This window comes from Nannizzia gypsea, genomic scaffold (genome assembly GCF_000150975.2).
Source record: "Nannizzia gypsea CBS 118893 supercont1.1 genomic scaffold, whole genome shotgun sequence".
In the NCBI taxonomy this organism is placed as follows: domain Eukaryota; kingdom Fungi; phylum Ascomycota; class Eurotiomycetes; order Onygenales; family Arthrodermataceae; genus Nannizzia; species Nannizzia gypsea.
The window spans coordinates 1,508,127-1,532,610 of record NW_003345201.1 but is presented as its reverse complement, the minus strand read 5'-3'; the positions used below and the strand labels follow the sequence as shown (position 1 = coordinate 1,532,610).

The following is a 24,484-nucleotide window of genomic DNA, read 5'->3' as shown; positions in this document are numbered from 1 at the left end:
ATAGAAGTCGAGAGTCGTCGTCTCCGTTTCCCCTTTTCGGGCATGTCCAAGCCTTATCCCAAAATGGCGTGGGGCAAAACGCCGGTGGATCAACTTCCAACTTGCGAAGCGCTTCAAGCCCGTCGACCAACTCAACAGGCCAATTCTACCTTGCAGTCTACTATCTTTGACTGCACCGTTTTGCGATTTTTGAAGCTCTAGACGGACGCTCTTCATCGTTGTTGGTTTTGCTTGTTGGAGTTACCCCTGGTTTGCTCGCTAACCTACCCCGCTTACGATAACGAAACCCCCGGACAACTACTCCTCCGTCAAGAGATAGAGAGACAGAGGAGAACCGAGTCTTGCCAAATACAGAATCTCGATAGCTAGTCGAAGCCGAGCCCCCTGCGCCCACTTCTCCTTACGCCGTACTTTTGGCAAAGTTCGACATCTTGGCCCAATGGCAGCTCAGGGTCACCCAGAGGCAAGCAGGCCGAAAACCGAAGTCCAGCCATGCAGGTATAAAACAGGGAAGACACTGGGAGCTGGGTCTTATTCCGTCGTGAAAGAGTGTGTCCATATTGATACTGGCCGGTACTATGCTGCAAAGGTTATCAATAAACGCTTGATGACAGGACGGGAGCACATGGTATGCAGTTGCCCGACGAGTTATACAGCCGTTTGGTTCTATTCTAAATCGAAGCTAACCGATTTATTAACTAAAGGTTCGAAATGAGATTGCTGTCCTGAAGAGGGTGTCAATGGGACACCAGAATATCCTTACCCTGGTGGACTATTTTGAGACTATGAATAACCGTATGTACACCTAGTGAGTCTACCGCTAGACTCTTATTAACCCAATAATGTGCATAGTGTACCTTGTCACGGACCTGGCCTTGGGAGGAGAATTGTTCGATCGAATTTGCCGAAAGGGAAGCTACTACGAGTCTGATGCAGCCGATCTTATCCGGGCTACGCTGTCTGCAGTAGCATACCTCCACGACCACGGAATCGTCCACAGGGACTTGAAACCCGAGAACCTTCTGTTCCGTACGCCTGAAGATAATGCCGATCTACTAATTGCTGATTTCGGGCTTTCAAGAATAATGGATGAAGAGCAATTTCATGTCTTGACAACAACCTGCGGCACCCCTGGGTACATGGCCCCAGAAATTTTCAAAAAGAGCGGACATGGAAAGCCTGTGTAAGAGCAGAATATTTTCCCTAACATCAGACATACAGAACGCTAATACGTCACTATTTGCAGGGATATTTGGGCTATCGGAGTAATCACATACTTCCTACTATGTGGTTATATGCCTTTTGACCGTGACTCCAACGTTGAAGAGATGCAGGCCATTTTGGTGGCAGATTACTCCTTTACACCAGAAGACTACTGGCGCAACGTATCCCCCACTGCGTGCGAGTTCATTAAACGATGCCTTACTACTGACCCTCTTGCTCGTATTACCTCTCATGAAGCCCTTCAGCACCCATGGATTAACCCACCGGCAGATCCATCGAACCCCGAAGCCACTGCAAAGGCTGGCACCGGCGAGGATCTTCTACCAGTTGTCAAGAAGAACTTCAATGCCCGGCGTACACTGCACAAGGCTATCGACACTGTTCGTGCTATCAACAAGTTGAGAGAAGGCGGTGGCCTTATGATGGATGGTGCGATGAGCATTGATCCAAGGCCAGAACGAGTCAATGGTGATCAGGTTACGCCCGAGAATGGAGGTCATGATGACCACATGGAAATTGATAGCAGGGGGAATGCCAGAGGCCAAACCGAGGAACAGATAAAGGAACAGGAGAAGAGAGTTAAAAATGTGGTCACGGGGTTGTGGCAGTCTGCTGCTGGACGGCGGTGAAATAATAACGGTATGGGTTCTTTTAATTTTTGCTCCAGTGACGATAGTTCTCGGAGTTCCTATTTAGTTGCTATTGGATAAGAGAAATGGATCTTAACCACAAGTCTAGCGCGTTCAAAGCTCTTTTTTGTTGATGTGCCTCGCAATACATATAGATCGAAAGATCAAGTATACTTCAACGTCCTGTTCGTTAAAATGCCCATGTGCTACAATTATTTAGGCAAAAAAATATGCAGCTAGTTGGCTAGCCTGTCTACTCTATCTAACTATCTCTATAATGTAGTATAGAAGAACAACATGGCATTGAAGTAGATTGGCGGAAAAGGTCGACACAAAGACTAAAGTGTTTTCCTTTTTTGAGCATATATCAACATTCCCGTATATTGAACAACCAAAGCTGTCCTGTTGATCATTGCTAAGTATATAACCACCGGGGTCAGACATCCCCGGTCCATGGCTCATACTCAGCCAATATACCTCACTCATATGTTGTAATGATACCCATAACTTTAAGTATAGAGTTCGTTGATAGTGAATTTCTGTTGACGGGTTATATTTGACAAGCCTCCATTGCTATCTACGATTCTTTAACTATAGAAGCAGGGCTGACCGAGTAATCTGCTTGATACTATTCGAACCACAGTTAAGACTCCGATTCCCACAGACAAGGTCTTATTCCCAAAGAGAGTGTATATAATTATACTATTCCACTGCTAGAAGCACCTATCACGATAGCGCCGGCTACCAGGGCTCCTTGAACATTCTACGGGGGTTGCTTCTCCTATAACGAACCAGAGAGGGCCTAAATTTTACTACAAGAACTATAAGAAATCTGCTCTTATGTCCCGGCTATAGCTGGCTGAGCTAGAATTTTTGATTATTTTGACTGTTTTGATTGAAAAAACATTGTTGATCAAGATTAAAGAGGGGTCTGAACTCCCTGACTTTGTTCAGTGAGATAAGATGTCTATATACATCTGACATCTAGCAGCTGAGCTTTCCGCACTTGCGGCAAGAGTTTCTAACACCATAGTCACAGGCCTTGCCAGTGCTCTTGGCACACTCGAAGACGTGGCCGTTAGTGCAGGCACGGTTGATTTTCTCATTACCACAGAACTGTCCCTGAATTCCGTTGCAGAGACAGTTGCTTGGGCGGCAGGCTCTCTTCTCAAGCTATAAAGACCAGTCGTTAGTACATTATATGACATATCATAGTCCATATTGCTTACAGGACTTTCGGCACCAGTGGCGGCTGCAAGGCAGGCGGGCACAAAGGCAACAAGGGCGAAGACGGTGGTGAGCTATAAGGCAACCCGAGTCAGCGAGTAGAAAATAATCACCAAGGGGGTGAAGTATACCTTCATATTTTCTGGTTGAAAGGATTTAGTTGGGTGGGCTAGGTTCAGAGTAGTGTTTGATGTGTGTTGGTCTGCTGAAAGGAAAGCAGATGAACTGGGTCAACATGCTCCTTTATATATGTCCTTCTGGACACCTCCTCTCCTCTTGACCTCCTCATTTTTGACCACAACTCAGCCTATACGAGTTCCATTCCGTCTTTAAGGCTGCTAACAATATCTGGAGGCTCACTCATTGGTATCTTCTCCCCAATGAACAACCGGGATCCACAATTTCGGTGAGAAGAGGACTGAAGCTTGGGTGATATTCGGGTAGATCCCTGTCTTTGTTTACTATTATTGAAAGGCTGTACCACTTGCTGCTTCCGACTTCATATGCGCGCTGTCTCGCAAACACGAGAACAATTACTCTGCCTAGAGTACTGACTCTTGTGTAAGAAGCCTGAATTTCGCTCTGCCAGGCGTCCTGCAGGCGGGATATCACAGCAATGCACGACGGGATGCATCAGATGCATTTGGTATCATAGCCAACTGAAGGATTCGAACTCGCGCCACGAATGGAGATCTGTCTTCGTATACTTCGTAGTCTTCTGCGCTTTGTTTGGCAATTCCCTTCTCTGGACGAGAAAGGCAGCCAACGAGCGCAATTGCCTGTCCTGGTTGATCTGATCATCCAGAAACTGCGGAGTTTTTCTAATATTAGAATCTGGACGCGGTACTTCCTAAGACGCTTGCTGATCCACTTTTCTCGTGTTCACAGCAATTCTGGGTGGGTTGGTGCTGTTTCCAAGTGTTTTGATATGTTTTCGGAGAATCTCCCAAGGGGTGACTGGCATAGCCGCGTGGCTCCTTGGGTTCTCCAAAGAACCACCAAGCAGAAAGGCAGAGTACGAGATACGGCCCCGGAGAACCTGATACCCCCCATGGACAGGGAGTTGAGGCTCAAGGCTGGCTGTAGTTTAATTTAGTTTGTTTTTAACTAGTTTGCTGGTAAGATGGAGGTCAACGGCGATCGTTCGTATTACTACTGTTCAACATCACCAGTGGGAGGCCAGCAACAGCCCCTTCACTCCTTGTCCAACAATCGATCTGCCCTGTTCTTCTCAGCGGGAAGATAGAGACGGCTCAAGCCTTTCAGCTTGATGGGGCTGCTGTTCACGAGTCTCACCCGTGTTCTGACTGGGGAATATCACAAGTGATGCATTCTTTTCTGCCTTTTATGCAAAATGTCACCTCACAATCTCCTGGCGAGTAATTTCACTGGCCCACTGGTTAGTTATAAATAGGTTCATAGCAAGTAGATTAAGTACCACACGGAGAAGATACCTATCTGGGGGAAACGGGTGAGATTGAAAGGCATCTCAAGCTCCAAGTAACCCCTCACAACAACACCTTAGGAGAACACGAGACAACATAAAATTATCCGTCGGTTATGTCTCCGATCGATTGGCTGGTGTATTTTTATATCACGGTTGTGTATATTGAGCGGATGTCACGACGGGAGACTTGGTCGATATTAAGAGTAATATGGGGTTTTTGGACCGTCTTACAAGGCCCCCTACTCCATCTCGATGCTCTTGAGACTTTGAGCGAAGGTGTTGATGAAGCCGTCGGCATAATAAAATGGCCAGGGGTTCACGGAAGTCCGGAGTGCCGTGTACATACGCGTCGGGTTAAGCGACAAGTAGTCTCCTTGCTTGGCCAGTTGTTGCTGAGAATGAAACGGTCAACTCACATTTCTGGACTATGAACGAGCGATTCAGAGCTGGAATATAGTAACGGTTTATTGCCCATAACAACTGAGAAAGAATATAAAGTGTATAGTAGTAGTAGTAGTCCTCGAAAACGCCCCTCTCACTGCCCTCCAGGGAAATACAGAATCCCAAGACATCTAACGCGACGCCTCTAAGGTTGCTAAACGATCAGGAGAAGATTCCACCCACTTTCTCCACTCTTGCCATTCGGGATAAGATGCACTGGCTTTCAGACCCTGGTATCTGACCGTCTTGAACTCGGACATATCTTCCCAGGGCCTATCTGGGTTCCCACCACTAGAGCTCCCAGAACGGAGGAACCGACGAGTGACACTGCTTGCACTCGATGTCCCCTCCCATCCAGCCTTTCTCATAAGGCTCTCCACGGTTTCTTCCTTCGTCCACCCTTGATCAACAGCGACATCTGGAAGATATGTAGCACCATATCGTCTACCTCTGTGGATGAACGATATGCGGATCCCATGCGTCCCCAACTCCCAATCAAGCGCATGAGAACAAGTCTCAAAGTTTGAGAGAAGAGTCAGAGAGCAGGAAAGAGAGGGAAGAAGCTGGGATGGTATTGGGGAGAATCTGGTGTCTCCAAATGCCCTGTATAATGGTGAGTTAGCGTGTCTACGTTCCGAGCAGAGTTTTCCTTGTACGTGGGACCATACGATGTCAACGCATATGATTTCAGGCCAGAACTCAGCTCTTGGGCCTCAAAAGTGCCAATACAGCCTCGGAGGGACTTATTACCGCTCCTGGAGACCGTATTCCATGTCACAAAGAGTGGGTATGACGCACCCGCAGGCGTGCTGCGAAGTGTCTCGCTGTAGCTATGTTTGGGTTGAGAGAAGATAGATGAAGTATTAGGGCTAGGGCTGGATGATATAGAAGTATTGCTCGTCAGTGCAGAACGAGAAGAACTGGCAGATAGTGCTGGTGGGGTGGAAGTTGATGCACTGGATGAACCCGACGAAGCCACACTTTGAAGACGGCGAATACTAGGTGGCTGCAGGGCGTTCGAGAATGTCTGTCCTTTGTCCATATCACCCTGCTGCCCTTGACCATCAGTGTCGTCTACATGGGGTTCAACAGAGCCTCCATCCTCCATGTCTTTATCTTCTGCTGCGCGTAAAGCAAGAGTCTTTGCAGCCTCAAACTCTGCCCATAACTCTTCAACTACTGAGAGCTTTGGAGATTTAGCTCCATTAAAAGAAGCTGCTAGCGTTTCGAAGCAGAAGTAACATTGCGCAGGAGTAGCCATATTTGACGAGTGATGCCAGTTAGCGGGTGAAATAAGAAAACTCCCTTTCCTTGTAAGAAGCTGACTAGGCTGATCCTTGTAAGATATATAAGTATATAAGTGATTCAGCAGTCAATAGACAAGACGAGATCAAATCATATCAACAGAGGTAAGGAAATAGGGAAGCCTGGCCACCAGATGATTGCGGGCTGAGCAAGAGCGGAAGAGAGGGCGCCTTTCTTCGGGGTTTCAGCTTGCTCCTGCAGTGTCTCCTGGAGCGAACCCCATAAGAGAGCTTTGGTCGTGTCTGGCCCTCTTGTATGGTTAAAGAGCCGCTGGTGCTGCAGCCTGTGCAATTATATGGCGGGATCAAGGCGAAAGTCGACGTTGAGAGAGAGTTGAAGTTGGAAAAGTCTTTGGTTGCAAGATGACCTCGGGAGGACAGACGTCATGAGTTGTGCTTAGTCATCCAGCCTTGGCCGCGATAACTGGCTGGCGGTTTTGATGGAGACATACAGCATGTGGCACGCCTACGGGCAGAGCAAAGCCGCCATTATGCTATTTGTAGTCGACTTGGTACAGACGCCCGGCATAAAGTACAGCCTGCAGACATTCAGCCTGCACCTGGGAATTATCTCGACTAGCCTAGCGAGCCGCTTGGACGGGAATACGGAGTTTGACGGGCTTCGTGGGCCTTTCTCCCAAGAATGCTAACTATACATGGGGTATTTATAGCTAACATAATGCGGCAATAGGAAACGCAGATGAGTCCCTGGATAACTCCGAAAACCTGAGAGTAATTTAAAATCAAGCCGTTAGAAATAGCAGCTGCCAATATATATATGCAGGGTTTGATCCGAGTCTCAAAGGGTATGTTATGCGGCACTTTCATGGTTAAACTACTAGTATATTATAATATACTGCGGTTTAGGCAGTCTGCACTGCGGCCTATTTGATCGGCTGCCATATAGCGGACCATATAGTAGACACTGTTAAGTTGTGGACCATCAGCAACGTCGAAGTGGGGAAGAGTGCGATGACTGAGCGAAGAACTTGTCAGGCAGGAGTGTGCCTACTGATGCACAAACGCTCTTCATACGTAGGATCTTCGTAGCTGCCGGACATATGCTTGCGTTATTATTTGAGTTGCCTAGCAGCGTTCTATTCAGTATTAGCACTGGACAATGCGACGTATATAGCCATTTATTGGCTGATATTCGACTCCTTTCGCTCTATCAGCATCCCAGCAATCGGATAGATCAATCCCTGACAAGGATATAATGCTCCGACTGCCTTACAGATCATGGGTGAAAATATGACCCGCGCTGTTGGCTGTTCAAGTCCTAGGGTATTTTGTGGCATATGGGTATTAGATCACAAATTGTCTCTAAAAAGGCAGTATTTGTATCAGAGATATGAAGGTATAGCAGTAGGGAACTGCGTATTCAAAGCCTAAGAGAGAATTTGATACTCGTCTTAGCTTCTGATATTTGCTGGGAAACGATTTATAGGTCCTCCAGCCATATATCTTTGCAAAAACACTGACAGTTTTATCCACTTATACATAAGCATTGTAGATCATTTCCGGTCATCTTTTGGCAATTTCATTCCCATCATACCCAGCATGTTGCTCCCAGGACCAGAAGCGCCACCCTGACTTCCGAAACTTTCAAGCAGGTTCCTTGCGAGATTGATGTCGATTCCAGTCTCGTCAAGTTCCTCCTCCTCGTCACTTTCCTCCTTACGGGCTCTGTCAATATCATCGCCCCTTATAGGAGCCTTCCCCTTGATAGCTTTCTTGGAATTGAATTGCTCAAAGAACCCAGCTTGCCGTAGCTCTGCCTCCATCTTTTTAGACATGTCTTCGATTTCGCCCGAATCATCAACACTATCACTGGATTCCCCGTCAATATCTTGGATGCGTTTCGGCCTAAATGAAGACGCCTTATTCGAGGCAGGTGGCATGCCCATCATTTCCTTCATCATCCTTGAAAATTCCTCTTCATCAAAGGAAGCCTCTTTGTCCTCGCCGTCGCTACTGAACTCGTCGTCATCATCATCATCACTGTCATCCGATCCGAATTCGTTAATAAGATCTGCTCCATCGTAGCCAGCAGTATCATCATTGAGGAATTCTTCAAATTTCGAGACTATTCTCTGCAGGTTCTCTTGGGCAGCTTTGTCGCCAAAGTCGCCACCCTTCTTCGCCTCTCCTCTGCCACTTCTTCCTTTTAGCTCACCTTCAAGGTCTTCGAAGCTAATGTCAAGCCAGGATTCGTCGTCATCTTTCATATCCCAGCCTTTTATTTCCTTGTCTGTGGGAAGAGCCTCTTCCCCAGTGTCAACGTCTTCGAGAATAAGTTTCATTTCTCGCACATATTTCTTATCTCGGTTCTGGGGGTCAGAAAGTAGCATTTCAAAACCACAAGATAACTTCATCCCCATTTCGACACGCTCAGAGTCTTTTAAATTGTTGGTCTCAGGAACACGGCCCTTCCATTTTACTGGTGCTGGGAAATCCTGGCTTTTCAACTGTGCAAACCCAACTTTTGTGAATTTGGCACTTACTGTGACGAAATCTGCCGGTTCAAATACCAGGGGGTTCGAATCTTTACCCTGCAGCGGACGTAATGCAATGGGATCCCGGAGGTAAAATGCTTCTATAGCCGAAGATATATAACCCGGCTTGGTCCGCAGTAAATGTGCGATTTTACGCGGTACGGTAACCAGGGATGAATGCAAATTGTTCTCAATTTGATCTGGGTAGTTCCGGAGCCTATAAAAAGCCTCCTCCCCAATTGTGGGCGACCGCATCAGCTGTTTGGGTTCAGTGATGATGATATCCCTTGCGCCCCGGAAGGTTAGTTTTCCAAGGGTAACTTTCTTTCCTGTAGTAGCTGTAGGGGCTCCAGGCTTGATGATAACTAGCTCCCCCTTGTTGATCCAGACCTAAACTAGGAGTTAGTACAAATGGATATGCAAACTCGTTTAAAGTCAGCGATGCTTGCCTTACCCGATTATCTGCAATTTCAGGTTCTAACCACGCAGGCAATGCTGCCGCGGCTTCTACTAGCAGGAATTCACCATCGCTGTCCGTCAGCTTCACCCAGAGGTTATCAAACTTTCGGGAAGCCTCGCGCAGGAGGTATACAATGACCCATTCATCTTCGATCGAATCTCCATACTCGGTTCTGCCGCGAAGCAAATGTATCCCTAGGCGTGCGAAATCCTAAATTAGCTCGATGAAGAAATCTGTATCGAATCACTGGAATATACTTACCATCTTCCTTTATCAGTTCAATCTTGAAACTATCCCTTTGCCAGATGTAGTTCTTCAAATACTGTTTTACTAATCCTGACACATACTTCTGCACTTGAATCAGAGAACTTCGGGTTGAGTCTGATGCGTCTATATCGCTAGAGGAGCCGCTTGTTGACGGAATCCAGTACAGAGAATACTCCACACAGTCATCCGGGAGCTGAGGTTTAGGAATCGGCCGAAACGTAGACCTGAACCATGCAATGTCTTCTTCAGTAGGAGCGGACATATTTCGTACTCCCTTTGTAGCTGATGCCGTCTTCGTGTTCTTGTTGTCTATTTTCCATCTCGTCTTTTTCACTCTATTTGATTTTCTATATTTTTTGGCGGTTTTTCTTTTTTGATATTTTAAAGTTTGATGACCTCATCGGGCCTTCGGAGCGATATAAATCCGAGAAAAAGCACGCTAAACCCAAAAGAGCTATATGTAAACAACGTCACATCCAAACACGCCAAAAATTCACGGCTCGGCTTTTGACCTTCTTTTAATTCTGTAATGTCCTGGCTTTGATTCAGTGAATCGATTTCGTTATCTTTACTTTAAGGTCGAGTGTCGCGTACGGGGCCAACTAATGATTATAAATTCACGCGTGTCAATAAAGATTGTGAGCTGTCGACATGGCATTTCCTTACATCGACACTCCACGCACCGAAGTGGACGGAAACGCGACCTTTATCAGCCAGGGGCAGCGAAGCGCAACGCGGCATAATCTTTCGGCCTTAGACTCGGTTGAGAATTCGTTTGTATCGCCAACGAAGGATCACGATATCTTAAGAGAAACATCCGACTCGCGGAATCGACAGCGCAGACTCTCGCTTCGAACCCCCCGAGCAAGCCAAGGTCTTAAATCCGCAAGACTCGATAAACGCACACTACCCAACTCAGCATTGCCCAAGGGAGAGTTTACTCCTCTTATGAACAGTGTTACAAAAAACAATTTCTTGCGAACTGGTGGTGATCGCGCCCGGGGTGTGCCGGCCACGCCCGCTCTGTCGAAAATAGATGAAAGCAATATATACGAAGGAGCTTCCATGAATAGCTCTGCTTATGATGCGACTCCCGTACCTCAAGGCGCCCCGAGCAGCGGTCAGAGTACCCCGTTACCTACACTTCCTCAAAGAGATGGCACGGGTGGAGTGATCCGTGATGGGCAGAATATGACTTTGAGGGAACAAGAAAACGTACGGATTCTCATCTTTTCCTTTTCGTGAGCATAACTACCTGCCACGTAGGTATACTGATTAAGAAGTACTAACTTCTTGTTACAGATTATCAATAAGTTTGATAAGGAGAACTTTGGACTTAAGTTAAAAATACATTACTTGGAGGAACAGTTAAAAAAGGCCGGCCCTGAGCTGAACCAGGCTGCTTTAAAAGAAAATACGGAACTCAAAGTTTCAAAATTAACAGTTCAGAGGGAGCTGTATCGGTGCAAAAAAAGCCTTATTCATGCTGAGCATGATCTGGAATCCTGTAAACTTCAGCTTCAGGAATTCCGAGAGAAACTGGCATCAAAACAGTCTGACGGCACAACTCAGGAAACAATAAAATGGATGCGCCAAGAATTGGAGTCCAAAGATGCTGACATAGCAGATCTTCAAGAACAAGTAAGGTCGGTGGAATCCAAACAGGCAGAGGAGGTTGCCAATCTAAGGGAAGAAATAAATGAGCTGGAATATACCCTTCGTGAGAAAGATAGACGCATTGAGGAGAAGGAAGAAGAAATCGAGAGCCTGCAATCTAAACATGCCGACGAAAATGCCAATATAGCCGATTTGGAGACAGAGCTTGAAGATGCCAGGGGCAAAATTGAAGATCTTCAGGATAGCCTGGAGCGAGCGAGGGCTGAGGCTGAAGATGCGGAAACAGCTTGCGAGCAAGCTCTCCAGGAAAAAGAACAAGCCGCCGAAGACTTAAGAGAACTTCAAGATGAGATGGCCAATAAGTCTATTTCTGCTTCGGGGCTCACTCGTCAATTGGAGGAAAGGGCAAACAAATTGGAGACCGAACTTACCACTGTTCGGCAACAACATGCCACACTTCAAGAAAAGCTAGAGAATAAAGCGCAGTTCGAACGTCGGCTACAGGAGCAGATCAAGGACCTTAAACAAGAGCACTCATCCACAGAGCGCGAACTCATCTTCCTTCAGAAGGAACATGCCGGTTGTCAAGGGGATATTGAAGGCAAAATAAACTCCGAAAATAGATTACAAGAGCGAATCGAAGATCTTAAGCAGGAACTCTCGTCTACCAGATCTGATTTACAGCATGACCTTGAACAGGCTCGCCACGAGAAAGCAATTGCAATCCGTGAGCAGAAGTCCGCTTTGTCCCGCCTTCAGTCTCTTGAAGACGAACTACAACAGAAAGGAGACACAAAAAGCCTATTGCAAACCCGGCACGATGCTTTAACGAACGAATCCAAGGCTCTTCAAGGGGATCTAGATAGAGCAAAGAGGACAATTGCCGAGTTGGAAGAAGATGCTGCAGCTGAACGGCAAGAATCACTGAACACGCTTGAAGAAATGAGACGCCGCCACAAAGACGAGATTGATCAACTAAACTTGCAAATTACGGTTCTTCGTCGCGAGGTAGACAACAAGAACTCCTTATTCAATTCGGACTTGGACAAATGGGAAAACATCAAGCGATCATTAGAACTGGAACGGGACCGGGCACTGCAGCAAGCTGAGGCACATAAACGAACAGTTGACAGCCTTCAGCAAATGGAAACGACAAAATCCGGACGGGAGAAAAGATTGCAGGATATCATTGACAGCGAGAAACAGCGCCGTCTGCAACAGGAAGAACTCCTCACTCGTCAGATAAAAGAACTCAATGATGACATCTCATCTAGAAGGGAAGCATCCGAAACCCAAAGATCGGAGCTACTCTCCCTAAAGGAGCAGCTCAGAGTTAGCCGGCGTGAAGAACAAACTCTCAAAGAAAAAGTACAAGGCTTAGAAGACGAGATTATTGTCTTACAAGCCAGCTTGGAAGAAGAACAACAGTATGCCTTGGCTCAGCGAAAGGCTGGTAATTTGGAGTCCGGCAATCATTTGCAGAGTATTGTACAGGAAAGGCAGGCCCTTAGAGAACAGTTTGCTGCCGCAAAGGCCGAGCTAAAAGAGCTCCAGGTTACCCTTGCTGAGGTAGAAGCAGAGAGAGATGGCCTCCAAGATGAACTTGCTCAATATGATCATGCCGGTGATACATCTCGAGTCGACCAGGAAAAGCTTGAGTTGAAGAAAGCAAACCTACGTCTAGAACGAGACATTATTCGGTTAAATACTGAGAGAAGCTCATTGCAAGAAGCTAAAAATGCTCTTCAGAATGAAGTGGACAATGAGCTTATCCGGGCCGCAGCGGAGGAAGAACGCCTAGCCGCAGAAATCAATCGATTACAAGACAAGCTATTCATGGCTGATGATAAGAAAGATCGTGAACTTCTGTCATCCAGGAGCAAGATTACTCGACTTGAAGCCCGCCTCAAGGAACTGGAAGCACATCTCCACAATCCCATGCCATCCGAGCCCGCATCTCCCCCAGAACATGCTGATGCATCAATATTCCGCCAATGTCTAGCTGAAAGTCGGGAGCGTGAGAGGTTCATCCTCCAGCGAGAATCAGACTTGAAGTCGTCTATTCGACTTCTCAAGTCTCGAATCACTGATTTAGAGAAAGAGAACCATGAACTTCAGATTGCGCGATATGAAGGCAGCTCTCTGGTGCCCTCTTCTCCCTCTTCACAGCTTCAAGAAGAATTGCGAAATCTCCGTGCACAAAATATAGAGGTCCATAAGGCTCTGAAGGAACTAAAGGCCAAGAACCGTGAACTTGAACAACAAAGGTATTCTGCCGGCGAAAAGAGCCAGAACTTTAGTGAAGTACTTGATCTTTCTACATTCGATGCAGAATCAATCGCGGCCAAGTTGGCAAGACGTGAAGCCCGAATCCATGAGCTTGAAGTTGACCTCCATCGGATACGTGGAGAGCGATCTACCGCTCTCAAGAACCTGAATGCGGCAGATCGTAGGATAAGGTTACTGCAAGACCGCCATCCTAAAGCCATCCATGATATGTCGAGGCAACTAGAAAAACAGAAATCTCGGCATGACAGGGAAATAGAAGTCCTGCGGATGGACCTTCTCTGGAATCAAGTACGTTTGATCCGCGCAGAGCAGTTCCGAAGGGACCTTGCTTGGTACAAGGAAGTCTCACAGTACAGGGAACAAGAGCGAATTAGGGCTACTTGGTATGTGCCTTTTCTTTACTCGTTGTGCCATACCAGATCCGAGCTAACATCGTTAAACAGTGCCCAAATAGAGCGTCAGATGATAGCTAATATGGGTATAGTGGTTTCTGAGGCTGCTGAGCAACTGAGCCCTATTCAGAAATTCAAAGCTGGTATTTCAGTCGCACTATTCATCGCCCGAGCAAAGCGGGTGACGATGGAATGGAAGAAGAACTCACAGATAGGAGATTTGGTCAAGCGAGCCAAGAAAGACCAGCTCAGAAAACATGGAAGAGTAGGGCAGAAATGAGGGTGCATATCAACAGGATTTCTTTATTGACGCTTAATGAACCTTTTTGCTGTTTTCCCAGATCGTATTGGTTAAATAATTATTGTTAGTTAGGTTGATAGCGTTCGGTTCCTCGGCGAAAGGAGGCAAAACCCAGGGTTTGGCTGGCGTTTGGGTATTGGAATCTGTTTACGACTTGTATATCGAAGCTGGTTATGAATCATTTTGTGGTTAAATCTGATAAATTCATTACTCCGTTCGCTAATACGACAATAACTAGGGGTAACTAGTGAGTCTTTCAACATAATATCCCAAGCGTAAAGGAAGGGTATGCACGTAATAAGGAAAAGGGGTTGTGAATAAATGGAGGAAGCATGAAAGCCGGGCAGCAGGGAGCTAAGCACCCTCACTTCCAAACAAAGCCGTCCACTCAGCACTTTTGGCAAGGTCTTCGGGACTAACGGTCGGTCGAGATCCCTTGACAGCCTTGACAAAGTCTTTGAGGACAAGCGGAGGCTCAAGGAGCTCGTCAGGGTTTACATCGACCCAGGTCATTTCAACGGCTCCCTGATCGCCTGGAGAGCATGGAGTAACTTTTTGTACTCCATCCACCATGACCTATTATACATCAGAGATTAGCCTTGAATGATGCGAAGGAAACCAAATTCTCGAAGAGGGGCGTACACACCTTCTTATAGTGGGTGGCAGATTGAATCTTGCGAACAGGCTGCATAAGCGCGTCCTGAACTGCAATGTTTATATCACTCCCTGAGTAGCCCTCGGTCAATTCCGCAAGAGTTCGGAAATCAGGAACCGTCAGCTCGCAAGGCGTGCTGCCTATACTTATTTTAAACATTTTCATCCGGGCAGCCATGTCCGGCAGACTTATATAAACTCTTCGCTGGAAACGTCGTCGAATTGCCGAATCTAGCTGCCAGGGAATGTTCGTTGCTCCAAGAATCAACACTCCGCTGGAATCTTTGCCAACACCATCCATTTGGATAAGAAGCTCGGTTTTGATACGGCGTGATGCATCTGGTTCTCCTTCCCCACGGGCACCGCAAAGAGCGTCTATCTCATCAATGAAAACGATAGCGGGTTTATTTTCTCGAGCCATATTGAATAATTGTTTAACGAGCCTAGTCATCAATCATTGTATTAGTCTCTTTGCATCACATATGAGATGGGTTCAAGTCTCGAAACTAACCTCTCACTCTCTCCCATCCACTTGGAAACGAGGTCACTACTGCTGATACTGAAAAATGTGCTATTGGCCTCTGTGGCCACCGCTTTAGCCAGGTAGGATTTACCTGTCCCAGGTGGTCCATAAAGCAATATTCCTTTCCAAGGTTGGCGGTTCCCTGTGAATAGTGACGGAAATTTGATGGGTAGTATGACTGCTTCTTGGAGGGCCTCTTTTGCGCCTTGCAAGCCAGCAACATCTTCCCACCTTACATTGGGCTTATCCGTTAATATAGCACCTGCCAAAGCTCCACGGAGCTTTTTCGACTCGGCGTCTTCGTCTTCGTCGCCACCTTTGCTAGAGATAGAGAAATTCACGTTAGAGTCAACCTCACGCTTATCAGTGATACACAGTCGAGGCAAGCCTGCTGCTAACTCACCCTCCCTTCCCACTGCCATGCGCAACCTTCCCATTTGCTCCAACCGCACTCGGTTTCTTCCGATTATCCAGTCCCGCAAGATGGTTCTTTAATTTCTCTGCTCTCTCCATGTATTCCCCGGTCTTTGCCCGGATCATCTCCTTCGACTTGGGGTTTTTCTCCCATTTTAAGGCAAGCATGAACAGCTCCAGGGCTGAGTAGTATGTCTGGTATGCTTTCTCATAATCGCCCGCATTATCAAGTTCAATCGCGCTCTTCACGGTGTCGATCGCCCGGCCGAGGAAATCAGTGTTGCTCATCGTGTCCCAATTTAAGTGTATATCCCGAAAAGAAGAAAGTAAGAGAAGCGAAATATCACAGCACCGCTCAGTCTGTGGGTAGCGCTATCCAAACCGCTTTAGATTAGGAGGGGCGAGATGTGTTTGATGTTGGGTCCAAAATAGCGGTGCTTCGAGAGGGCTATGACAGGGAAACGCTACTTTTTCAGAGTATCTCCAGGGTAATATGCATATCGTGGGTCTCGGCAGTAAGAAACAATCGTCTGTATCTGAAATGTGGTAGCCTAAATCTCCAAGATATCGACGTTGGCGTCGTTGTTGTTTGGAGTGAACTTTGGGTGATTTTCCCCAGCTTCGTCCTTTTAGCGCTTTTTTTTCGTTGCTGGGCGAAAGAAAGATCCGCGATTAGATAAGAAGACATGAAGACGGAGACAACGACAACGCAGAAACACTTCAACACTTACCGTCCATTTTAGCATTGAAGAAGACCGATTCTCAGGCATGGCAGACGCTCAGAAGCAGCTTCAGGCTCTCAGCGAAGAGTATCAGAAGCTCCAAACCGGTCAGAACCCCCGCAACTATACCCATAAACGGCCCCTCTGCTAACTTCTGCCCCTCCGTATATACAGAGCTTGATGAAGCTATTGGAGCTCGAGAGAAGCTTGAAGCCCAGCAGCAGGAAAACACGAGTGTGCAAAAGGTGAAATACTATAGTGCATCGGTTGGAAAGGCACTGTTGCTGACGGGTGGACACTGACCAGGAATTCAAAACGCTTGACGATGATGCAAACATTTATAAACTCGTTGGACCGGTGCTGTTGAAGCAGGATAAGACAGAGGCCGTCATGGCCGTTGATGGCCGTCTGGACTTCATAGAAAAGGAAATGTAGGGTGGTGCTCTTTTGTGAAGCTGGCGCGGCTACCTTTACCCATGATATTGATTATTTCATCAACAGCAAGCGAATCGAGAAGCAAATCACCGATATACAGGAGAAGAGTGACACCAAGAGGGGAGAGGTATGCCGTTACTCCCTAGGTTTCCGAACTTCCAGTGTTCATATTATGGCTAACCTATATAAACAGATCATTCAATTACAATCGCAAATACAGCAGCCACAGCCTGGTGGAGCTCCTGTAGCCGCCTGAGGACAATCGGAGTTGTGCGTTTGATAGCCCCAAAGTGACCATGATTAGTCCAATTACCTACCATGCGAATGCTCAGGTGGCCAGGATATAAATACCCTACGAAGGAGAGCTTACCTGGAACCCATATCCAAGTCTCTCCGAGCAGAGCCGGTAATAATAGGCTAGTGTCTTATAATCACAGTCGAGCATACGACTAGACACAGGCTGCTCTGAAAGCAGCGACTATCCCTGCTCCTGCTGGTCAGAGCTGGTGCTACCAAGTTAACTATTGAGCAGAAAAGCCATACAAATAAAAAATTAATATTTTTCTTTTCTCTTTAGAACACACGAGCTCGAATCCTTGCACTTTAAGCCATCATTCTATGAATGCATCGGCCTGATCTTCCCATATTTACAACCTTATTTAAACGACCTCCATTTTACCCATGCTAATTCTAGAGATAGATATTTATTATCTATCTTTTATGCCCTGACAAGCAAGCTAGTACCGTCCATTTCCTCTGGCTTCTCAATACCCATGACATCAAGGATAGTAGGAGCGACGTCACCGAGGACACCGCCAGATTTCTTCAAACTCCAGCCTTCGGGAGCATTTGCCATAACGAACGGAACCAAGTTAGTAGTGTGAGAGGTTTTGGGACTTCCGTCCGCGTTTTTCATTTCTTCAGCGTTTCTAGGGGTGGAAGTTAGCTTGATGATACCACGGGCAAGGGATAATCGTTCCAAATGTTTAAAATCACTCACCCATGGTCAGCAGTAACAAATAGGACGTATCCATGTTTCTTGCAAGCCTCATAGACACAACCGATGGCGGCATCAGTGGCAGCAACACCCTGAATGGCGGCTTCATACACACCAGTATGGCCAACCATATCTGGTGGAGCGAAGTTGTTCATCAGGAACTCGTACTTGTTGTCTGCAATTCTTTCCGCAAGCTTCTCTCCAACCGGCTTTGCGCTCATCTTGGGGTCAAGATCATAGGTTGCAACCTTTGGAGATGGAATCATTTCTCTGTCTTCGCCTTCGAATTGTTTCTCAACACCTCCGTTGAAGAAGAAGGTGACGTGGGCATATTTCTCAGTCTCGGCAATGTGGCACTGTTTAAGCTGCTTCTTGCTCAACCACTCGGCAAGAACATTACCCATATGCTGGGGAGCAAAAGCAATTGGGAAGGGGTAGTCGGTCTTGTATCTGGTCATAGTGGTGAGAGAGATGTTCTTGGGGTAAGGGAAGTCCGGCTTTGGAGACCGGTCCACATCTCCAAGAAGCTGTGTGATTTCTCGGACACGGTCTGAGCGGTAGTTGAAGAAGAAGAGGGTATCGTTGTCTTTTTTACGGCCATTAGCGATCTTGTTCACCTAGAAATTACGGGGTGATACTGAGACTGCCTACCTTGGACTCTGCGCTCCTTGCCACCGAAGATGATCGGCTTCAAGAATTCATCATTTTCACCCTTGTCATATCTCTCCTTGATCGTCTTAACCGCATCAGAGCTCTCCTCGCCCTCTCCACAGACGATACCCTTCATGGCGATCTCAATACGGTCCCATCGCTTATCACGGTCCATGGCATAGTACCGGCCAACAACGGTAGCCAGCTCACCTACACCTAGTTCCTCAGTCTTCTTCAAGAGCTGCTGCATGTATTCTGCGGAACTCTTCGGGTCTGTGTCTCTTCCGTCGCCAAAGAAGTGGATGAAGACCTTTGGCACACCCATCTCCTTTGCTACCTGGAGCAAGCCAAACAGATGGTTGATGTGAGAATGCACACCACCATCGGAGATAAGTCCAAGCAAGTGAAGTCTTCCGTTTCCGTCCTTTGCATTCTGGAACGACTTGACGATGTTCTCGACCTTGTTCAGCTGACCCTTCTTCAAGGTCTGGTCGATGCGGACGACGTCCTGCCACACCACTCGTCCCGCACCGATGTTCAAGTGCCCGACTTCACTGTTTCCCATGAGGCCATCCGGAAGACCAACGGCGGTAGAAGAGGCGTCAATCTCGGTGTATCCCTGGGCGGTCTTGGATCCCTCTTGAGCAAAGCCGGACATCACGGGAGTCTCAGCAGCAGCAATAGCATCGCCGTCCTTTGGGGAATTGGGGCCAGGAATTCCCCAGCCATCGATGACAACTAGATATCAAGTCAGTATATGCTGTCTTCGTAGGCTGTACCAAATAGAAGTGCTCATCTATAGAACGCCCTCCCCCTTAGCGTCAACAAACGGAGTAGATATTCAAACGTACTCAACACTGCCTTGTTTTCTACCTTCGCCATGATGGATAGAAGTGAACAGACACAATTAACTGACGGCAGACCAGATCAACCAAAGCTCTCAGTCTCTATCAGTGCAAGAAGGTGTAAGAATCTCTAGAGCAAGTCCTCGATAGCGGGGGACGAAGATAGTGATGGAGGGGCGCTCCGGAACATTTTCTTCTGCCGCGCAAAGAAGCAAAAAAGAAAAAAAAACATCGCAACGACGTCATTTCTTCAAATTCCCGCAAGCCACTCAACAACTCGGCTGTTGAACAGACATACCTATCAAGTGCAGTCTTGCATCCTCCAGGAACATAAAGAACCCAGAAGAAACCACAAGGATAACAAGGATAACAACATAATGTCTGTCCAGCCGTCGCCGTCACGCGCAACTCCAACGCGCAAAACGCCCGGCGTCTCCTCCACGCATCCAAACACTCCAACCATCCAACCACCGCAAGCACAATCGCAATCACTATCACAGTCACAGCAAGACGAAGTCATGATCAGCTCCTCCGATCCAACTGTCGCGCCTCCATTTCCTCCTCCACAGACATTCGACGTCATCCCGCCCCTCCACGCCCTCCTGGCACGTCTCTTATCGAACCAGTCATCCAGCTTCGCTACCGGTCAGCCGGGGGAGCCGGGCCTATCTCAATCTACGGAGCAGACGCCCGGCGGTGGGATTGCGTCGTTGGACGGGCTTGATCCGAAATCATTGCTTACGGGAGCTAGTGCGGTGAAGATACGCATTCAAAAGGCGAGGAATGCGGTTGAGGAGATGCCGGATATCGATCGGACGATCGCAGAGCAGGAAGAGGAGATTGCGATGCTGGAAAAGAGGATTGGGAAGCTTAAGGGGGTTCTGGACGATTTCAGAGTGAGAAGTGAGAAGCTTGCGGGTGGATTATGATTGCCATACTGTGCCTTTCGTGTTTAGAGGCCGTGCTGTGAGATTGTACGATATAGACGAGCGATGTCACGATACCTTATCTTTTTTTTTTCTTTCGGTTTTACAGGAGACAGTGGAAGCTTGGGATGATGGTCAAAAGTCATGCATTTTGAGAGCTGGAGCTTTGAGACCAGGACAGCCGGTGATGAGACACGGCTGCCATCGAAATAGTTGAATGTACAAAATATAATAGAGACAAGAAAGGCACGGAAAACCAGCACGAACTAAGAAGAAAGTTGATATCATCCCACCGAAAACACCATGGATTACTTGTTGAAGATCCATAACACATATTTTTGACCGGTCATCGCTCCCAAAAAAAGAAGATCGTGTTTGCACATAAAGGTTGAAAATTCATCGCTATTTTTTTACCCGCTTTTTTTTTCATTCTGTTTCCGTTCGAAGCAATGCACCGGCTCATGAGATCAAGGGAAGGGGAATAAGGAGGAAAAAGAGGTTGGGGAGGAGGGTATATATAAGTAGTTAACTTAGACTGGGAGAGGGAAGGTGTTGGCCCATTCGGCAATCTCCTTTCTGAGCTCAACGATCTCCCCGACGGAGTCATCAGCAACCTTGGCCTTGAAGTCCTTGAGCTTGTTGGCCTCCTTGGGCAGCTTGCTCTGGACATCCTTGCAGATGTTGATGGCGGTGTCGATGTAGCGGGTGATGCGCTTGAAGTCTTCCTCACCCATACCACGGGAAGTCATGGCTGGGGCACCGATTCTGAGACCGCAAGGAGTCAAGGCAGACTTGTCTCCGGGGATGGAGTTCTTGTTGCAGGTGATGTTGATCTGCTCAAGGACAGCCTCAACACGGGCACCGTCAAGGCCTCTGGGCCTTAGGTCAAGGAGAACCATGTGGCTGTCGGTTCCGTTGGCGACGAGGGTGTGTCCGAGCTTCTTGAGCTCTTCCTCGACTGCCTTGGCGTTCTTCAGGACTTGCTCCTGGTATTGCTTGAACTCGGGGGTGTCAACCTGCTTGAGGGCAACGGCCAAGGCGGTGATGGTGTGGTTGTGAGGACCACCTTGGTGGCCGGGGAAGACGGAGAAGTTGATTGGGTTCTCAAGGTCATACATGATCTCCTTGCCAGACTTGTCAGTGCTTCTAACTCCCTTGCGGAAGAAGATCATGGCTCCTCGAGGACCACGAAGAGACTTGTGGGTGGTAGTGGTGACAACATCAGCATGCTCGAATGGAGATGGAATGACACCAGCAGCAATGAGACCAGAGATATGAGCCATGTCGACAATGAGATAAGCACCAACAGAGTCGGCAATCTTTCTCATTCTAGCATAGTCAATGAGGCGGCAGTAGGCGGAGGTACCGGCAACAAGACACTTTGGTCTGTAGAGCTTAGCATTGGACTCGAGGAGGTCATAGTCAATGATGCCAGTCTCGAGGTTGACCTGGTATGGGAAGGTCTCAAAGTAGGTAGAGACGGCAGAGATCCTGTCATCATCCAACGTTAGCATTGTTTAACATTGTCAACTTGAATACAGGATACCTGTATCTGTATATTGTGCACTTACTTCTTAGCGGGAGTCTGATAACCGTGACTCAGATGGCCACCGTGGGGCAAATCCAAACCCATGAGTCTGTCATGAGGTCTCATCAAGGCCTGGTAGACCTGCAGGTTGGCAGGACTTCCGCTGAGACACTGGACGTTGACGCCCCATTTCTCAGGGTCGAGGTTGAAGGCCTTGAGAGCTCTGCGCTGGCAGGTCAGCTCGAGCTCGTCGATGTGCTGGTTTCCACCGTAGTAACGAGCTCCGGGGTATCCCTCCGAGTACTTGTTCGACATGGGAGAGCCCAGCGCATCGAAGACAGCTCGCGAGGTCACATTCTCAGAGGCAATGAGCAGGATAGATTCCCGTTGACGCTTGATCTCTTTCTCCTGTTGTCTTCGTCAGTAACCAATTACTCATATACTCGCAAAACGCAACAGCAGCACCACCGCCACCACAAGTCAACAGAGACAACAGATAAAGAAAAAACCAGACGTACCATGATATTAGCGATCTCAGGATCAGAGTCCACGAGGGACTTTTCCATTTGCTGTTCGGCGGTTGTTAGAATCGCATCTCACAGGCAGCTTTTCCTTCGCTGGAGGGGTAGCTCAGGCGCCGACTTACCTCGCGATGAGCCTGGGAGAGAGCGTAGGTAGACATGATGAGACTCTTCAGCGTAGACCTCTTGATCAATTCCTTGACGGCAAGCACAAAAGACAAGCAGCTGCTCTGTATCTTCAGGTGTTGTTTGTTGTTGAAGAGAAGAAGCGAAATTTCGGCGGTTGGTTTTTCTTTCTCTTTCTTTTGCTGCGGGACGAAAAAGTTCGGTGGGGTTTTTGGTTGGTCGCTTTATTTTTTGCTTCTTTTCTTTTCGCTTCTGCTTCTTCTTGCGCATAAATAATAAGACTTGATAAGATAAATTCGCCGGGAGTCGGAGCTTGCACAGGCACAGGCTGGGTTGATTATTGACATTTGCGCCCTTTGCGGGTACTTCCGCGGCCGTTAGGTAGACGAAGGAGGCCGGAGGAAGCGATAGTTATGGAAAAGTCGGAGAGATCTGGGGCCACCGGAGTAAAAGAAGAGAGCATAGCAAAGGATGGTATGTCTACATTGATTTGATTTCATTTGATTGATTGATTGATTGATTGATTGATTGACTGGTTCATTCCGACTATTTTTTCCTCTTCTTCTCTTCCTTGCGAGCTTTTCTCTCTCCTTCGGTCTCGTCTCTGTGCTTCTTGCTGCTCTTCTTCTGTACTTCCGGGCTGTCTTCCTTGCTCTTCTTTGCCTTCTTCTGCTTCTTCTTCTCTTCTCGAATTGGTAGAGCCTTCTCACCTGACTCTTCTTCTTCTTCTTCCTCCCCCTCGTCCGGTACAAGCACGACGTCCTGCTTTCTCTTCTTCTGCTTTCCCTTGCGATCTAGGTCAGCTCCCTTGGGTACCTTGAACTGCTTGTCTTCTATCTCCGGCTCCTCGTCACTCAACCCAATGGTCTCTGGGAGCTGGTCTGCTGAGCCAAAGGGCTTGTAGCGCATTCGCAGATGCTGAGGCTGCTTTGGTGGCTTCTTCGTCAAGGCTGATATGTCGACTGATCCGTTGGCCTGGAAGCTGTCTTCCTGCGGGAGGTTGACGACCTGCTCTAGATGGTATGTTCGAGACACCGGGAGACTTTGTCGGCGATAGACATTGCCATTCTTGTCAGGGACAAGTAGCGATTTCTGCTTCTCGGACCCTCCTAGCTGGCTCTCTTGTAGTTTGTATGCGGTTCCCTTATGTGTTAGAACCGGCTCTCCGCTTGTGATCGCGTCCATGGCAATAGCCTCTATCGACGACACGGGAACGCCAATTGGAGCTGTTATATGCCATAATTGCTTGCCATCGAGATTGGATAAAAGCTGTGATATATTGCTAGGTTGGGTGGAGGACTTCTGCATGAACTGGAAGCCCGGCGGAGGCTTGAATGCTTTTGTTGGTAGAGGGACAACAGTATGTCTATAGTATTATTATAAAGACAAAGACGTTAGCTAAAAGAGCACACCCATTTAAAAAGTTTCATAAGTTTTATCCAGGCCAATTGCGTACTCTTCTTGTATCGTTACCCTCTTCTTGGTAGAAGGAGGCGGTGGTGGTGTCTGTTCTGCAGAGGATTCATCTTCCGAGCTAGAATCACTTGATTCCTCTGTTGACTCGGCAGGCTTCTTGCTCTTATTCTGCTTCTGCTTCTGCTCCTTTGTAGGCCGCGATTCCTGCTCACTCTCTGAGGAACTTGAGTCGTCTGAGACTATCTCTTTGCTCAAGGGCGCTGCCTTCATCTTGTAGTGTGTGTAGAGTTGATTCAAAGCTTCCCTATGTCGAGTGTCCGCCCGTGAATGGGAATTGAAAATAGATCGCCTGCAAATGAGATACTAAAACAGCGACTTGATTCGTTATTTCGTCTAGATATAAAACAAAACAGTGATATCTTCTTCTCTTCTTCCTCTCTTCTTCTTCTTCTTTTCTTGTCGTTTTTTTTTTTCTTCTAAAACTTTTTTCTTTTGCGCCGAGCACGGGCCACATCCAAAGCCGATAAGATAACTAAAAAAAAAAGAAAGAAAAGAAATGAATTTCGTGGATAGCGAAATGGAAGAAGAAGAAGATATAAAACTCGTTGAGCACTTGTCGGTCGCTGGCGTCAT

General features: G+C 47.5%; 11 protein-coding genes across 11 annotated transcripts; 4 read left to right on the top strand and 7 right to left on the bottom strand.

The window, feature by feature from the left end:
• Positions 1 to 439: 439 nt before the first annotated feature.
• On the top strand, positions 440 to 1,853 carry MGYG_00567 (CAMK/CAMK1 protein kinase; the record flags this gene model as incomplete). Its single annotated transcript, XM_003176430.1, has 4 exons — positions 440 to 628; positions 705 to 795; positions 853 to 1,183; positions 1,247 to 1,853. 4 exons carry the CDS (start codon positions 440 to 442, stop codon positions 1,851 to 1,853), a joined length of 1,218 nt encoding a protein of 405 aa, XP_003176478.1.
• A 984-nt stretch (positions 1,854 to 2,837) lies between these two features.
• MGYG_00566 (hypothetical protein) lies at positions 2,838 to 3,217 on the bottom strand (the record flags this gene model as incomplete). Its single annotated transcript, XM_003176429.1, has 3 exons — positions 2,838 to 3,026; positions 3,083 to 3,154; positions 3,212 to 3,217. 3 exons carry the CDS (start codon positions 3,215 to 3,217, stop codon positions 2,838 to 2,840), a joined length of 267 nt encoding a protein of 88 aa, XP_003176477.1.
• Positions 3,218 to 5,099: 1,882 nt separating this feature from the next.
• MGYG_00565 (hypothetical protein) lies at positions 5,100 to 6,229 on the bottom strand (the record flags this gene model as incomplete). The annotated part of the gene is made up of 2 exons (XM_003176428.1): positions 5,100 to 5,571; positions 5,637 to 6,229. The coding sequence occupies 2 exons, from the start codon at positions 6,227 to 6,229 to the stop codon at positions 5,100 to 5,102; spliced, it is 1,065 nt and encodes a 354-aa protein (XP_003176476.1).
• A 1,557-nt stretch (positions 6,230 to 7,786) lies between these two features.
• On the bottom strand, positions 7,787 to 9,756 carry MGYG_00564 (hypothetical protein; the record flags this gene model as incomplete). The annotated part of the gene is made up of 3 exons (XM_003176427.1): positions 7,787 to 9,157; positions 9,222 to 9,421; positions 9,489 to 9,756. The coding sequence occupies 3 exons, from the start codon at positions 9,754 to 9,756 to the stop codon at positions 7,787 to 7,789; spliced, it is 1,839 nt and encodes a 612-aa protein (XP_003176475.1).
• Positions 9,757 to 10,145: 389 nt separating this feature from the next.
• On the top strand, positions 10,146 to 14,072 carry MGYG_00563 (calmodulin-binding coil-coil protein; the record flags this gene model as incomplete). The annotated part of the gene is made up of 3 exons (XM_003176426.1): positions 10,146 to 10,709; positions 10,797 to 13,783; positions 13,844 to 14,072. The coding sequence occupies 3 exons, from the start codon at positions 10,146 to 10,148 to the stop codon at positions 14,070 to 14,072; spliced, it is 3,780 nt and encodes a 1,259-aa protein (XP_003176474.1).
• A 375-nt stretch (positions 14,073 to 14,447) lies between these two features.
• On the bottom strand, positions 14,448 to 15,972 carry MGYG_00562 (vacuolar protein sorting-associated protein 4; the record flags this gene model as incomplete). Its single annotated transcript, XM_003176425.1, has 4 exons — positions 14,448 to 14,669; positions 14,740 to 15,190; positions 15,259 to 15,591; positions 15,674 to 15,972. 4 exons carry the CDS (start codon positions 15,970 to 15,972, stop codon positions 14,448 to 14,450), a joined length of 1,305 nt encoding a protein of 434 aa, XP_003176473.1.
• A 480-nt stretch (positions 15,973 to 16,452) lies between these two features.
• On the top strand, positions 16,453 to 17,097 carry MGYG_00561 (hypothetical protein; the record flags this gene model as incomplete). The annotated part of the gene is made up of 5 exons (XM_003176424.1): positions 16,453 to 16,513; positions 16,581 to 16,651; positions 16,713 to 16,837; positions 16,908 to 16,968; positions 17,035 to 17,097. 5 exons carry the CDS (start codon positions 16,453 to 16,455, stop codon positions 17,095 to 17,097), a joined length of 381 nt encoding a protein of 126 aa, XP_003176472.1.
• A 462-nt stretch (positions 17,098 to 17,559) lies between these two features.
• On the bottom strand, positions 17,560 to 19,371 carry MGYG_00560 (2,3-bisphosphoglycerate-independent phosphoglycerate mutase; the record flags this gene model as incomplete). The annotated part of the gene is made up of 4 exons (XM_003176423.1): positions 17,560 to 17,770; positions 17,842 to 18,424; positions 18,490 to 19,227; positions 19,341 to 19,371. 4 exons carry the CDS (start codon positions 19,369 to 19,371, stop codon positions 17,560 to 17,562), a joined length of 1,563 nt encoding a protein of 520 aa, XP_003176471.1.
• Positions 19,372 to 19,711: 340 nt separating this feature from the next.
• On the top strand, positions 19,712 to 20,263 carry MGYG_00559 (hypothetical protein; the record flags this gene model as incomplete). Its single annotated transcript, XM_003176422.1, has 1 exon — positions 19,712 to 20,263. The coding sequence occupies one exon, from the start codon at positions 19,712 to 19,714 to the stop codon at positions 20,261 to 20,263; it is 552 nt and encodes a 183-aa protein (XP_003176470.1).
• A 527-nt stretch (positions 20,264 to 20,790) lies between these two features.
• On the bottom strand, positions 20,791 to 22,470 carry MGYG_00558 (serine hydroxymethyltransferase; the record flags this gene model as incomplete). Its single annotated transcript, XM_003176421.1, has 4 exons — positions 20,791 to 21,751; positions 21,832 to 22,196; positions 22,307 to 22,357; positions 22,435 to 22,470. 4 exons carry the CDS (start codon positions 22,468 to 22,470, stop codon positions 20,791 to 20,793), a joined length of 1,413 nt encoding a protein of 470 aa, XP_003176469.1.
• Positions 22,471 to 22,981: 511 nt separating this feature from the next.
• Positions 22,982 to 24,121, bottom strand: MGYG_00557 (hypothetical protein; the record flags this gene model as incomplete). The annotated part of the gene is made up of 2 exons (XM_003176420.1): positions 22,982 to 23,801; positions 23,892 to 24,121. 2 exons carry the CDS (start codon positions 24,119 to 24,121, stop codon positions 22,982 to 22,984), a joined length of 1,050 nt encoding a protein of 349 aa, XP_003176468.1.
• Between the last annotated feature and the right edge of the window lie 363 nt (positions 24,122 to 24,484).